Source organism: Rattus rattus, chromosome 8 (genome assembly GCF_011064425.1).
Source record: "Rattus rattus isolate New Zealand chromosome 8, Rrattus_CSIRO_v1, whole genome shotgun sequence".
Classification (NCBI taxonomy): Eukaryota; Metazoa; Chordata; class Mammalia; order Rodentia; family Muridae; genus Rattus; species Rattus rattus.
The window spans coordinates 37122153-37137781 of record NC_046161.1 but is presented as its reverse complement, the minus strand read 5'-3'; the positions used below and the strand labels follow the sequence as shown (position 1 = coordinate 37137781).

The 15629-nt window shown below is 48.0% G+C and overlaps 1 protein-coding gene across 1 annotated transcript in view; it reads left to right on the top strand.

Moving 5' to 3' along the window:
- Grik4 (glutamate ionotropic receptor kainate type subunit 4) overlaps positions 1–15629 on the top strand; it is a 431073-nt gene that overhangs the window by 399431 nt on the left and 16013 nt on the right. The window contains exons 15-19 of the mRNA XM_032911594.1: positions 1448–1557; positions 4527–4700; positions 8468–8633; positions 10327–10552; positions 14757–14885. Of these exons, the coding sequence (XP_032767485.1) occupies positions 1448–1557; positions 4527–4700; positions 8468–8633; positions 10327–10552; positions 14757–14885 (805 nt within the window). The remainder of the gene's footprint in view (positions 1–1447; positions 1558–4526; positions 4701–8467; positions 8634–10326; positions 10553–14756; positions 14886–15629) is intronic.

Sequence of the window (15629 nt, the reverse complement as noted above, 5' to 3'; positions counted from 1 at the left end):
GGGGTCACTCACACAAAGCTATGGGGGCAGGCACTGCATTACAAATAGTAGGTGCTATTATGTCTGACATAACCTTCATAAGTGTGAAAGCAGACCTTCTCATAGATTGGCTGAAGGTAATATTGACTTCTAGTTACATCCACAGACTTCCCGGATTCCTGAGATCGTAAAAGTTACAGCATTTCTGTTTCAAATGGCCCTTAGACAGCATCTAGCCTGGTGGTTTGTAGTAAACAGAAGAAGTGAAGCTGACAGCAGAATGTGGCTGGAGAGAGCACACCCCATCTGCATCAGCAACCGCTGCTCAGCTCCTGTGCTGTCAGACCGTCTAGAGCAGCGGTTCTCAATCTTCCTAACGTTGCAACTCTGTAATACAGTTCTTCATGCCGCGGTGATCCCCACCACCACCATAAATTTCTTTTTGTTGCTGCTTCCTAACTGTAATTTTTGCTACTGTTGTGAATTGTAATGTAAATACCCATGTTTTGTGATAGTCTCGGGCAACCCCTGTGAAAGAGTCCTTTGGTCCCCCAGAGGGTTCGTGACCCACAGGTTGAGACGAGGTATTCATTCTGATGGAGGGGGTTTGTTTCCTTTAGAAAGATAGGAACATAGATGTGCGCGTGCGCTCTCTTTAATGGAAAATCAAACACTGTATGGTAATGAAGCAAGCTGCAGCTTTCAGAGAGTGGGTCTGATCCAGCCCCGCCCTGGCTGAGGCTTGCACAGAACCACACAGCTGAAAAGGCAGCAGCAGACACCTTGACACAGTTTTTCACGTTCTGTTCTGCTCTTCTCGTGAGGCATGATGGGAACTTCGTGTTCATTTTCCCTTCCTGGCTCCAACCTTAGGAGTAGCAAGCGCATGGTGGCGTGAGGGGACAGGATGGCGACTTCCAGTTACAAGACTTGTCTCTAAGTCTTCCGTTTGCCACAGTGTGACTTTGGGAGCCTCTCTCGGGCTTTGGTTTCTTCACTGGGAAAACAAACGTAATCGGCTGAGGGGGCCTCCGGGCTTCGTCTCCATTGTCTGAGGACACTGTGTGGAGCTGAAAGCCAAGCAAAGCTGCCATATTAGCACTCACAGGAGAAGGATGCAGATGTTAAAGAGGGGGTGCTGAGGTCAGACCCTGGTACAGAACCTTCACCTCACAGGTTCTCCTGAGCCCCGAGGCAGTACGTCACAGGTGTCAAGAGCTGGCAGATTTGCTCAGCACAAAGCCCTGTCATCCCAGGAAAAGACAGGCCCACACTGCTGTTTGTTTCCTCTGTAGATCAGGACGGGCAAGGTGTTCAGTGCAGCCCTGACTACGCCATCATCCCTGGCATTGTTAGAATCTCCCAGAGTCTCCCCAAAATGCTAGGTCCAAGCCAACACTCATGCCCTGCCCTGCCCAAAGCCATTTTGACTTTGTATAGTAAATCTTGTCTTCATCTCCATTTTCAGGGACGCAGACCGGGCTATTTCTCCTTTCTGGACCCCTTTTCTCCAGGAGTCTGGCTCTTCATGCTTCTAGCTTATCTGGCTGTCAGCTGTGTCCTCTTCCTGGTGGCTCGGTACTCTTCCCTTCCCCTTCCCTTTCCTCTTCCCTTCCCTTCCCTTTCCCCTTCCCCTTCCCTTCCCTTCCCTTCCCTTCTTCCCTTCCCTCCTTCCCTTCCCTTCTTCCCTTCCCTTCCTTCCCTTCCCTTCCCTTCCCTTCCTTCCCTTCCTTCCCTTCCTTCCCTTCCCTTCCTTCCTTCCTTCCCTTCCCTTCCCTTCCTTCCCCCCTTCCCTTCCCTTCCCTTCCTTCCCCCCCCCTTCCCTTCCCTTCCCTTCCCTTCCCTTCCCTTCCCTTCCCTGTCCTTACACCGCCACCTCGTGTCCACTCTGGGAACTGCATGGGGTAGGAGTGGGAGGAGGAGAGGATGGTTTAGAAGACCTTGGTGCCAAATAGAGATGGCAGAGGGACTGGGGGCCTGAAATGCTCTCTGCCCAGCTGTCAACCTCACACTGCCCGTCCATCTGTCCGTGCATGTGTTCCCTACCATGCACAGCACAGGCAGGTTTGTTTGTCTGGATTTGCTTTTGTATTCTGGCCTCCTGCATCCTTGCCACCCGCCCCAACTTGGATAGGAGTTTTGGGGAAGAGAGGAGAGGAGGGGGTGGCAGGAAGATGGCTCTAATTAAACATGGTGCATTTGGTATCCTGGCATTTATCTTTGCCATGATCTGCCCTAAAGGCCTGAATGACAAGAAATGGAGACAAATCCAGACAGTGGAGGGTGGCTGAGGGGACCAGAGGCCACAGTGACACAGGCCAGGGAGAATGCATCCTCTGCAGAGTCTGGCTCTCCCTCTGAAAACACAGCTGTCTCGTCAAACAAAAACCACAGAGGGTAGCAGGCAACAACAGGGTACATTTGTGCCCAGTATTGAGTTGGGAGAAATGGTCAGAGTTAGGGGCCAGGGAAAATTAGCCTTCCTTTGTTCCCAAAAGCCAGGAACTGGTCCTGGTCCTGTGGAAGGACTCCAGGGTATCCCTAAGCTGTAAACTCCCTAAGACTGTACTACGTAGAGGGGGTTGTTTGCCCCTGAGCTAAGGTAGCCTGAACTTCAGGACAAGCCATCTTCAACCCACCCAAGTCCCCACCACCAACTCAGCCCTCAGTTTACCACAGGGAAGAATGGGAATGGAATGGAAATGGAGAATAGCTTAGAATGAGCTAGAAATCCAACAGAAGCTCTGCTACAAGTGACTTCACCTTGTCTCCAGACCACAGCGTCGGGGCCAGATGATCCTTTGGCCCCTACTCTATCTCTCTGAGGGGGGTCTTCCCGGAGTTGTGTTCCCTCTATGGATTGGGGACCCCGTGCTCTTTCCACTCAAGAAAGGCAACAGGAATGTATTGAGTCTTACATGTCCCCAGTGTGCCTCTTCTCGTAGTGATCAAAGGTAAAATCAAACAGCCTTTGTGGCCACCTAGTAGTCTTCAAAGGCACGGAGTTTTGCTCCTGTGCACCACCCACCCCCCTTGGCTCCATAGGCATTGCCACTGTCAAGTATCTGTTGTCAGTGACAGCTGGCGAGGTGCGGGAGCTCACATGCTGTCTGACACTTCTGCTCTCCACTTCGCAGCGCTGTCTGCTGCTGTGTTTAGGAAGCTGTCTGTGAGATCCAGGCTCCGCTGCTCTGAGATTCTCTTTGGCCCCCTGTGGCTGAGCCTGTATGTGTGGACAGTTGGTTCTTGTGGAGTCTGCACAGCTTTCAAGCCTCCTCCTCTAAGGCTCTGCAAAGGGTCTCAGGGCTTTGTTACTGTATCAACACCCAAGGTGGGGGGGGGGTTCACCTCAAGCTGCCCTGATAGGCTCTGCATCCTCCTTTGTGGCCACCACACACATACTGTCCCAAATATGCCATTAGCAAATAATAATAACAATATAATAATAACAATATAATAATGACAATAAAAACAACAACAACAAAAGAAAATGTGTTGTTCCATTGAGGTAGGAGGCTGAGGCAGAAGGACTGGCATGCATTTGAGTCTAACCTGGGCTATGTAGTAAGCTCCAGACCAGCCTGGGCTACAGTGAGAACCTGTCTCAAAACATGAAATAGAAAGGCATTAAAGGGCTAATCATATGTCTGCATATTTGTATGCTATGCAAACCTGGGATGTTCTGCTTTAAGGCAATGGTTGGGACACAGGTTCCACGGAGTGCAAAGGCTCCTGGGAGCCTTCAGACACATGTGGGCATTGAGAACTCTGAAGCCCCAGTTCAGACAGGTTGTATTTTCATCTTTGGATGCTGTACTTCTGGGTGAGATTTTAGAACAGGAAAATTAAACTTCAGGCAGCCTCCCCCAAGCCAGCTCATCATCAGAGGTACCTCACAGTGGGGAGGGGGGTGCTAATACTTGTACCTCTGTGTCTGATAAAAGGGAGTCAGTGGCTGTCAGTGTGGATGCGGACCTAGGGCCCTCCACACCACTCAGAACCTTACAGGTTTTCAGTCTTCCTGCAGCCCATAGGCTTGTCTCGAGGGGCCTTTTAAAACGAGCCTTCCTGACAGTTCTGATGTAGCCAGGGTTTAGAGCTATGGATCTAGGGTGAGAGGTTTTAAGCTTTGGCTTTATGGGACCCTGGGAACATTTCCTTTTCTCCTTGAGAATTTATCATGAAACAGCAAGGACCCTTCCAGTCTGCCCACCCCTGACGCTGCTCCCACCTTCTGGCAAAGCCATCACTTCTAGTCATTTTAAATATTGGAGCTGACACGAGTTTACTTAAGTCTGCAAATAAATGTATTTATTTGAAGGATTAAATAAAAATTGTTTCAGGAGCATCAACCTCTCAAACTTTTGAAGAGAGTGAGTTCAACCCACCTCACCCCCATGGGAAAAAGAAATCCAAGAATCCAAGTATAGCAGAGGGAAGTACTGGATCCCATCACACAGTTACAGCCAGGAAGATGAGTAGTGCTACTCTCCAGCACCCCATGTCTACCCCTCCTTACCCCAGGAATGTGGTCTTCTCTCCTGCAGGTTAACTCCTTATGAGTGGTACAGTCCACATCCTTGTGCACAGGGCCGGTGTAATCTCCTGGTCAACCAGTACTCTCTGGGCAACAGCCTCTGGTTTCCAGTGGGAGGCTTCATGCAGCAAGGCTCCACCATCGCCCCGCGAGCTTTGTCCACACGCTGCGTCAGTGGTGTCTGGTAAGGCCTGGCAGCAGACCCAGGGCTAGGGGATTGGACTAAATAGAGACCCGAGACCTGGTGGTGGTGGTGTGTGCCCTTAGTCCTAGAGCTCTGAGTTTGAGGCCAGCCTGGTCTACAAAAGGAGTTCCAGGACAGCCAGCGCTACACAGAGAAACAGACCAGCCCTTTCTGATGACAAGGAGAGCAATCAGGAAAATTTGTCTCATCAGGTAGACCCTAGCAGGGAGCTATCTGTCTTAACCGTTCAGAGGTTGATGGGCAGTATAGATGTGGGAGGTGGGGTAAGAGGGGAGGAAGGTTCAATACTATTTACTCTCTCCTAGCACCTAGCCCTGTCTCTGGGGTCTGGGTACAGAGGAGAACCAAGACAGGAGAAGGAAGGAAGGAAGGAAGGAAGGAAGGAAGGAAGGAAGGAAGGAAGGAAGGAAGGAAAAATGCAAAACAGAAAGAAAGAAAGAACGAAAAAAGAAAGAAAGAATGAAAAAAGGAAGGAAGAAAGAAAGGAAGAAAGAAAGGAAGGAAGGAAGAAAGAAAGAAAGAAAGAAAGAAAGAAAGAAAGAAAGAAGGAAGGAAGGAAGGAAACAGCCTTGATGGCCTATAGCAAAATGACCTCTTGACCTGAAAAATTACTGTGATTGAATGGCTTGGCCAAGAGAGAGCATATGCAGATTTATGCAAATAAACATGCTGTAGAGCCCCTGCTGGAGAAGACTCCCCTGCTCTCCCCTTCCAGCTTCCCTAGCCTCTGTCTTCCTGGTTAGCCAGTTCTCCCTGATCAACCGGTACTCCCTGGGCAACTGGTACTCCCTGGAAAATCAGTTCTCCCTGGTCAACTAGTCCTTCCTAGTCAACCAGTACTCCCTGGGCAAACAATACTCCCTGGTTTTCAGTTGGAGGCTTCATACAGCAAGGCTCCACCATCGCACCTTGAGCCTTGTCCACCTGCTCCTGACTCTGTGAGGTTGGCCTGTCTCTCTCAGGAGTTACAGGAATGGTTAAGCTATTAGATTCTCTGACGGGCAAAAGATTCAACATAGGAAAGTTCTTTGAAAACTTACAGAAGCTAGAAACTAGGGAAATGAATACCATATGCAGTTAGATAGACAAGTTTGCAAATACAAGTATTGGATCCTCTCTTAGCAATCTACAATAGGTTTGACTGTGGTAGCTCTAAGAAATTACAGCGTCAGTTCCCCTGTCTCCTCCTCAGCCTGTTTAAGCCAAAGGAAAAGGAGATATTTCTGTCCTCGATTACTATTGCCTGGGCCACACAGTTGTTCTAGAAGCAGGTACAAGAGTTATTTCAGGAGCTGGGCTGGCAGCTGAGACAATGAAACCACTTTCTCTCTAGGGCTTTTATTTGCCCTCATAGGGCAAATATGGCAGGATTTAAGCCACTTGGGCAAGATGCTTGCCTGCTCCCAGGCATTACTGAGAAGTTACTGAATAGATTAACACATAGAACTGGGCTCTGTGTCCCCAAGAAGAATATACTGTCTCAGCAGAGACAGTCATAAAACTCCCTCCAAGCCTGGAAAGTTAGGCAGAAGCCTTGAAAGAGGAACATCCAAGGATGTTCATTTCGTTCTTTTGGGTTTTTCCTTCCAAAGGGTGCTCATTGTCACTGATGTGCCTGGGGCGGTGTTCCTTGCCTGTTGCTTCTACCTTAGACTCCGCACTGCATTCCTCCGGAGAGTTTTAGAAGCCCACATCCTGCAGGGTGTTGCTCTAAATAGCAGGCCTCAGATGACTGAGTCATGCTGTTCCAGAGCACGTTGGGAGAGGAACTCTGCAACAAAGAGCTGCCATGAGAGACCTTTACCAGCCCCCGTCCACAGTTATCAGCATGTGTCTCTGCCTCTTGAGTTCTTAGATTATTAAAATCAAGGTTTAGTTAGTCCCCTGGGAGAGTGGAAGATCAGAAGACAGGACCACCATGACCTGCCCTGGCCTCCCAGGCAGAACAAAGGGCAGAAAATGTCACATTTCTCAGAAGAACACACACTTTACAACTGCTAACGTCCTCAGAAGCAGCGACACAGGCCCACCAACTCCTTGGCCTAGCTTGGCCTGCACTGGGTCAATTGAGCCGCCTGACATCTTGCCCTTATGAGTGTGTCCCTAAACACCTACATGTCACCCAGGAAACACCAGGCACCAGAGTATGGCCATGAGCCTGAGAGAAGTTCCTAGACAGCTCTGAGGCCATGTCTACATTCAAGGTACATTAACTCTGCTTCTCCTCAGCGTATCTAGGCTGCTGCCCGGGCCTGCCCCTAGGGGTGGTCACAGCATAAAGAGCTGAAGGGAGTTTGTAGAGAGTGTGTCCCCAGCAGGGAGGAAAGCCTGTCACTTAGAGGTCACTACTTGTGAAAGCCAGGGAAGTAGCCAGATGATTTTTTACTCCCTCGCCAGCCTGGAGTCCTCTCCAAGTTTCTGTAGCTCTCGTATTCATCTAGTTCGTTCTAGATTGCTGATCACGAATGACATAGCACCTCATTTGTGGTTGCCAGGACCCAGAGATATGTAGAGCAGATATTATCTCCATTTATTAGATAAATAAACCCTGGAAAAACCAAGGACTTTCCTTGCTATCTTGTTGGTGACCGGAACAACAACAACAACAAAAAAATAAAAAAATAAAAAAATAAAATAAAATAAAAATAAAAAAAATCCAAACCCAAATAAAACAGTCCACCTCCCTTGTGGTCTAACATATAAAAGTCCATTGAGTTGGTGGATGGCCCTGTTGTGTGTCCCTAGGCAGACATCCAGCTGGAGTTCTTGGTAACCTTACAAAAGGGACAATGGGATTTCTTGGTTTTGGAAATCCACCTGGCAGCTGCCAGCTGCCGAGTCCCGTAACAAACGCTATGCATTAACATAGCAGTGTCTGCACACTGGGTAAACCCTTGTGAATACGTACGCCGCTGATCCAGAGTTGGTGATTCTCCAGCCTGGTTCTTGGTGCTTAGATCTGTGTCTGAGCCCCCGACACACAAGGAGGTACTGATGTAGATCCAGCTTAATGAGCAGATGGGAAAAGCCTGCTTAACCTACCAGACTGAACACACTGCCGTTTGGCATAGATGCTGCCTGCACTGCAGAATTATTCAGATTTCAAATGAAATTTCTAGCGGCTCCATCAAACAGTCTCTTACGTCTGAAGCAGCTTGTCCATTGTCAGAGGATTTTCCAATCAACTTCTCAGCAGTCCAAAGATGCTTTTCACGAGTTCGTCTTCATTGAAGACTTTCTGGTCGTAGACGTGGCTGCGTACAACTGTATCAGTATTTATCAAGGTACTTCCCAGAGCCTCTCTCTGCTTCCTGCAGCAGTCGGATGGTGCGCTGGCCTCCCTGAGTTGGAGGGATTAGCTGAGGTGGTAGTGGATGTTGCTCACGTTAGGCATCCAGTCCCCGGCAGTGCGCAGCTCCGCGAAGCCCTCATTTAATTCACTGGCTCATCTCTGATGGTCCCCAGACCCTCATGTGCATGGACCATACCTCCTTTGCCTAACAAGTAATCACGTTTCAGAAATAAGGGGAAAAAACCCACAGCCAATTACCAGGTAGCATTCACAAACTCAGTCCAATGTTCAGACATTGTACATCCTGCATCCTTCCCCTCCCCACCCTGAGCTGACACCTCTTTCAAAGAAAGATAACTTGCTCTCTCCTGCATCGTAGCAGGACTGGTCTCAGGAGCCTAAGCCTCCTGGCAATGGCAGGGCAATGGAGCCTCTCTGGTGTCTTCCTGCCTAGGTGGGCCTTCACGTTGATCATCATCTCATCGTACACAGCCAACCTGGCAGCCTTCCTGACGGTGCAGCGCATGGAAGTGCCCATCGAGTCTGTGGATGACCTGGCTGACCAGACCGCCATTGAGTATGGCACGATTCACGGAGGCTCCAGCATGACCTTCTTCCAAGTAAATGCCACATGGCTGCTCACCAGCGTGGGGGAGGGCAGAAGGAAGCTAAGATAGATGAGCATTCAAGATCAAAACATCGCTGCCCACCTCATTCCCTTTTGAGCATCTACCTTAGCGGTCTTCTCGGGGCCTAGTTTTCTCCTGTTCCAAAAAGATTTCCCCAGAATGAGGTCCCAGGAGGATTCTGTGTGAATCTCAACCTATCCCATGTTGTTGTGCATGAGTAGCTGGTAGTGCTCGAGATGGTTTTAGAAGTAATGTGATGAACCCTTCTAAATTTATAATGGTTCTGTGTTTGTTTTATGGGCTCTATATGCTGTGCATCAAGCTCGCAGTCTTGTTTACATCGCTGCACTGGATGGAGCCGATACGCTCGTTTAAAATTTAAAAAGCGAGTTGGATTTCGTACTTAGTACTTAGACAAAGCGAGAGTAAAATAAATACGGGGCTGGGGGTGGCTCTATGGGTAAAAAATGCTTGCCGTGCAAGCACGGAAGCTTGAGTTTGGATCCCTAGCTATGCACATAAAAATCGGGCGTGGTCATGCGCACTGTAACCCAGTGCTAGAGGTGGAGTGGAAACAAAGACAAGTAGTAGCCAGAACTTGCTTGCCAGCATTATAGCCGATCAGTCAGCGGGCTCCAGGCTCAGTGAGGAGACCCTGGTGTCAAAAAAACCAAGGTGGAGAACATAAAAGAAGACACCGCAAATCCACCCGTGCATGCATATCTATGTACAAACATAAACACGTGCCCCCGGGCATGTGCACACTAGTGAGAATAATGTGCCTATGACCAACGTCTAAGAAATACAAATGAAGGTGGCCTGGTCATTTCTCCTAGACTTATGGTTTTTCTGGAGCAGACACGTTTGGGTTCTTTGGGATATCGCCTCGTCTCAGGAGAAGCCCCCGACATAGTATAGTGTTCAATGACAGCCAAGCTGATTGATCACCAGGGCTGACAGAAGCAGGCCGCACAGAAGAGCAGTTTTCCTGTGCTTCAAGAGCTCCAGGAAGAGTTTCCCTGGGGGCTCTTGGTGTCTAACCAACTAACATCCAAGAAGCTTGTTTTCACAGGAGATAGGCCCAAGGCCTGCTGTCTGTTTTCCATAGGAATCTCTCTCTGTGCCTGTTGGCATAGAGACAGGGAAAGCTTTGTACAAATAGAGTTTGGATGGACCCCCAGAATTCTGTCCTGTAATTATAGGTAAAACGGCAGCCAGCCTTGGGTTGTGGAGTTGATACATTGGCTTAGGGTAGGTAGGAGACATCCACACTGTTTCTTAAGGACTATCTCTTTATAAGTCCCAAATGAACCTGCATGCACTGTCCCAAACGGAGGGTCAATAAGGGATTATAACCAGAATTTGAATTCCGCCTGTCTGAGGAGGGTGGTGCTGAAGAAATTCTGGAGGTAGCTGAGACAGAACCAGTGGTCGACTGGTAGGCAGAACCCACAGGACCTCAAGTCCCTTCCTCATCTCCTAATTAAAGACACAGGTCTCTCCTCCATTATGCAATGGCAATGATCATCTCAGGGCGATAGAAATGGAGAGGTGCTTGGCTGTGATGTGGGGTACAGTGGCAGAAGGGTTCACCTCAGGATTCTTTGATGCCCTCCTTTTTTTTTAAGCCAATGTTTCCCTTCTTACTTCTCAACCTTGCTTCCTTCTGATGTTTTCCCCCCAGAATTCCCGCTACCAGACCTACCAGCGCATGTGGAATTACATGTACTCCAAGCAGCCCAGTGTGTTTGTGAAGAGCACAGAGGAGGGAATTGCCAGGGTGTTGAATTCCAACTACGCCTTCCTGCTGGAGTCCACCATGAACGAGTACTACCGGCAGCGGAACTGCAACCTCACTCAGATTGGGGGCCTGCTGGACACCAAGGGCTATGGGATTGGCATGCCAGTCGGTATGCAGGAGAGCGACAACCTTTGGGTATAGCTTCCTCCAGGCAGGGTCAGGGGAGCCAAAGACATTGAATGCTGTCTAGAATCCATTAGCCCGTTTCCAGAACCAACAGGTTTGAGAACAACTTTAGGCTTCCTTATGGTTCAAAAACAAAAACAGACAAGCAAGCACGTGCTCCTTCCTTCCTTCCTTCCTTCCTTCCTTCGTTCTTTCTTTTTTCTTTTTGGGTTTTTTAAAGACAGGGTTTCTCTGTATAGTCTTGGATGTCTTGGAACTCTGTAGACCAGATTGGCTTTGAACTCAGAGATCTGCTGCCTCTGCTTCCTGAGTTGTTGGGATTAAAGGCCCGGGTTACCACCACCTGGCTGCACATATACCTCTAAGCAGAAATAAGTGTGTATGTGTGCGTATGTGTGTGTGTGTGTGTGTGTCTGTGTATGTATATGTGTCTGTGTGTGTATGTATATGTGTGTCTCTGTGTGTTTATGTATATGTGTGTGTCTGTGTGTGTATGTGCATTGTGTGTATGTCAGTGTGTGTATATGTGTCTCTGTGTGTAAATGTATGTGTATGTGTGTACCTGTGTGTCTATGTGTGTGTGTCTGTCTGTGTGTGTGTCCACAGGCACATGTGTGGAAATCATTGGTTAACATTGGATATCTTTCTCAGTTGCTTGGCTTTTGAGATAGCGTCTCTCACTGAATCTGGTGCTCACTGCTTTGGCTAGACTAAGCCCTGAGATCCTCCTGTGTCTGCCTCCTCATCCCTAGGATTATAGGTGAGCACCACCATGTCTCCATTATACTTAGGTGCTGAAGATCTGAATTCAGGTCCCTGTGTTTGCACAGCAAGTACTTTACCAACTCAGCCATCTCTCCAGCTCCCTAATCAGTAGTTAAATAACTAGTTGACTACTTACTTTATTTATTCACTATTCAGGGATAATTTTAACTATTGAAGAGTATCGATGCCCCAGCAGAGACTTTAGGCCTTGTTCCCTTTGTCTCTCAGTTTGGCATGTTGGCCAAGTGTCTGCTGATTAACGTCTCCACTAACAGCAGGAAGAAAGAAGCACTCCAAGCACTGACATGAACACATCTTGCGGATTGTAGTTCACTGTCAAGGTTACAGGAGAAGACATTCACACTCTTTGTAGATTTCACTGCTCTGTCTACTCCTACTTAGTGAGGGTCATTGAGAATGGGCACTGGTGTACCATGCATTTACTGGGTGTCATCTGGTTTGGTAACTTGTTTGGCTTCTAGAATGGTGCCTCGGCTGGGCTTCTCAAAGGACATTCACTTTGCTAATAGCTCTACCACCCGGAAATCAGAAGATTCAGTCAGCTGTTGTGATTGTGAGGAATTTGAGCACAGCCTCTGGGTGATTCCATGTGGGGCATTGACTGCCCCTCTGTGTCCAGTTCTCCTAATGTAAGGCTGTTTCTGAATAAGGTAGAAGGCAAGAGTCAAGAAGTGGGGACATTCGGCATGTGAGAGCTCTGATCTTTGGCATGCAGACCTGGTAGTCACATTTTACATCCTTGGATTCATCTTCCCCTGACTAGAAATATTACAAATTACAGAATTCATTCACACTTGGAATATAGTGTGTATGGTTTTGGAGTCACAGAGACCTGGCTGTGGTATGTCAGAGAGGTGCTCTAACATATCCAAGCCTCAGTTATCCAAGTAATAGAATTAAGTTTTTCATACCTACACCGGGAGTCACCGTGTGGGTTAGGGCTATAGTTGGTCAGGTGCCCTTCCCTAGGTGTCTCATACTTTGCCTTCAGGGGGAATATTAGTGTCCTCATTTTTCCCATAGTTCCCTGTGCTGTTTGGTAAAAGCGGGATGCTTCTTAGAACACTGATTAGAAAAGAAAGAAGCAAACGAGCCTGGGCAGTAATGGAGGTCCTCTCTGACCGCTGTCGGGTCTGACACCAGTGGTTGTGTAGACCGGAAGCTTTACTCTGTGCACTGGCAAACCTTCGTAGACTCTGTTTACGGTCACATTTTGTTCAGTGCCCATTAATATTACAGACTTTGGGCCTCTTTGGAAAAGGTACTGACATTTTCTTTCAAGATGGTGAGGTAATCCTGAAATGATCTTGGGGTACACCTTGGTAATGCTTCCGTGACTCGATAAATTTAGCCCAAATGTCAAGTGCTTCCTTTCACGGGGAACTTGACCACACGTAGTTGAGGTGAAAGAGAGCAGCTCTAGAAAATTTTATTTATAATCAAGAGGAAAGATGGAGAGAGAGGCCTTTGTCATGATCCTGTCACGATACCGCTTTATGAGTATTATCTCACTTAGTTGTGCCATGTGAGAGGTGGATTTGGCTATGCCGATGCTGCAGAGGATAGGAATTGTCCAAAGTCCTAAACTAGAAAGAGAAGCCTTGAACCTAGGATACTGCTCTTCAAACACAGTGCTTTCCAGAACAGAGCATATTGAGGTATGAGTCCCCCGCTAGCCAGCACAGGATAGGTGGGGGCTGGGAGGAGGTGTGTTGTGGGGAGGCCCACGTTCTCAGCTCAAGTGAGACTGGGAACAACATTATGCAACGACTGATGTATTGTGCAGCCAATTATGAGGCAAGATTCAGATCCCCTGAGGCTAAACCCCATGCCATTCTTCCAGTAGGAAGAAAGAGAATGACGTGGTTGGGCCCCGGGGAAAAGAAGAAAACTAATAAGGAAAAATGGAAACCAAATCAGATGGCTCTGGAGCTGAGAAAGCAACTAGGGAGCGGGCAGAAGTGCCTTTGTTGCGGCCCCTGAGCCACTGTGGGTTTGGATAGAAGTGCCTTGCAGCAGTGGAATATTGTCTTTCAATCTAGTGTTAGCATAACATCTGTCCACATCTGCAGGGCAACTTGTTCATGTACTTGTTCACCACAAGTATGTGATACACATCTGTTCTACAGATGACTGTGCATGGACATCCATGACACAAATACTTTCAAGGCTTCAGGCTCGTCGTGGGTTCACTCAGCATAGTTGTGCCTAAAGAAGGGTGGACTCTACTGTGCAGTCTTGCATTCATTGGCCCAGCAGCTTGGCTATTGCCTTGAAGCTTACCTGAAATATAGAGTCGTGTGCCCTGTCTAGAACGCATTGAGTCAAATCCTTCCATTTAACAAAATCCCGGGTAGTTCCTGCACACATTAAATGTGAAAAACCCTCACTGCTGTGTTCAGGCTTCTTTCTTGTACCCAAGATCACAGGCATTCTCAGAAGTGCTTGACTGCACAGGACCTTTGTAGGGGTTGAGAAAGCAAACGGGACAACCAAATTGTTTCCCAAGTCTCTTGGCAGCTTTTTCTTAATGATCATAGGCCTCTACCTATTGTAGGACATTGAGCTTTCCTTGAATTCATTTAAGTCCCCTTGTTAATAATTAGACTTGAATTCTAGAACCAAAACTCCTCAACCATATACTACTGGAGAAGAATTTCAAAGAATTGTATCCAACAGAAAGAAAACCTTCTGTATGGTGGAGAAGGGTCAAGAGGGACACAGAGTGATTGGAAGGCAGTAGACTCTGGTGAACTCAGCTATGAGAGTTGGGGACATCTGGTGACTGGCTTCTCCATGCACATGGATGTGAGGATGTTCTGGTTAACTCTTGTTTCAGTGGTTGATTCCTGGTTATGGTAAATGCTTGTAAAGTATACTGTGATAATAGTCACAAGTGCCCAAGAAATGCATAGATACGAAGAAGAAAGTTGGACATTTGACTGAGAGGTTTGTGTCACATGAACTCACAGGGCGGCTTCTAGAGGCTGACAGACAGATCTCTATCCAATTTCCTGAGTGTCATTGTGCAGGTAGTTGTGTTCTGAAAGGTCCTCTATTTAAATTATAAAGTGAGGGTGCTCAGCAGGGAGATGGGTAACACGAATGTCTGGGAAGCCATTACTCAGCCCATGCTTGGGTCTTTAGTCATAAGATGACCATGTTAGTCATGTGGCAGAAAGGAAGTGGAGGAGCTGAGAAGGCTGTGAAAACCAGAAAGCCCTTCTTTTAGCAGATGGAGCTAGAGGAGAGTCATCTTGGAGACAGGTGCGACCTGATGTGTCTGTGCCCCTCCCAAGGTTCAGGCTGACAGAGTGGCCAGGAAGGATGCTGGGAAGGGGAGCATCATATGTCTAGAAGAACAGCAACATCATGCCCTGGGTTTTCCTTTGACTCCATAGGCTCAGTGTTCCGGGATGAGTTCGACCTGGCCATTCTCCAGCTGCAGGAGAACAACCGCCTGGAGATTCTGAAGCGGAAGTGGTGGGAAGGGGGAAAATGTCCCAAGGAGGAGGACCACAGAGCCAAAGGTAAGGAGGACCTCAGAGCCAAAGGTAAGCACCTTTGGGTCTCCCCCCTACTTCACAGAACCAACATGGCTGATTCGCCAGTCTTAAAGTCCACGCGATACTTGTAGGATACTTTGACACCAAAGCCTGGATTGGGCTACTAGGGACCAGACCTATCCCAGAGTCGTTTCTGCTATAGGCACCAGTGTCCTCTCACACAGAGACCCCAGAGATGCAATATTATCTGAATCTACCCCTCCAATTTCAATGTCATTGTTACCAGCCTGGCTTACAGCTACACAATATTCTTTTCTATTGCTGTGATTAAAGATCAAACGAAGGTGTGGGGTAAGGAGCAAGTAACTGGGGACTCACATCTTGAATGGCAAACACCAAACAGAGAGAGCAAACTGGAAATGACCCATGGCGTTGATACCTCAAAGCCTATCCTCCAGAGACATACTTTCCCCAGTAAAACCACACTTTCTTAGCCTCCCCAATGAGCATCGCCAACTGGACACCACGTATACAAATGTTATGGGGGGACATTCTCATTCAAGTCAACACATCTGTCCTTCTCTCTTCCTTCCTGTGTGGTTGGTTGTAATAGCTTCATCTCCTTTCCCTATTTTTGTGTTTTGACAGTGGCCAGAGTGATTCACGTTTAAGATGCAAATTAGACCACAGCTTCTCCCAGCATGAGCCTTCCTATCTCACTCAGAATCAGGTTCCCTGGAGCCTCAAGGCCCAGAGTGATCTATTCCT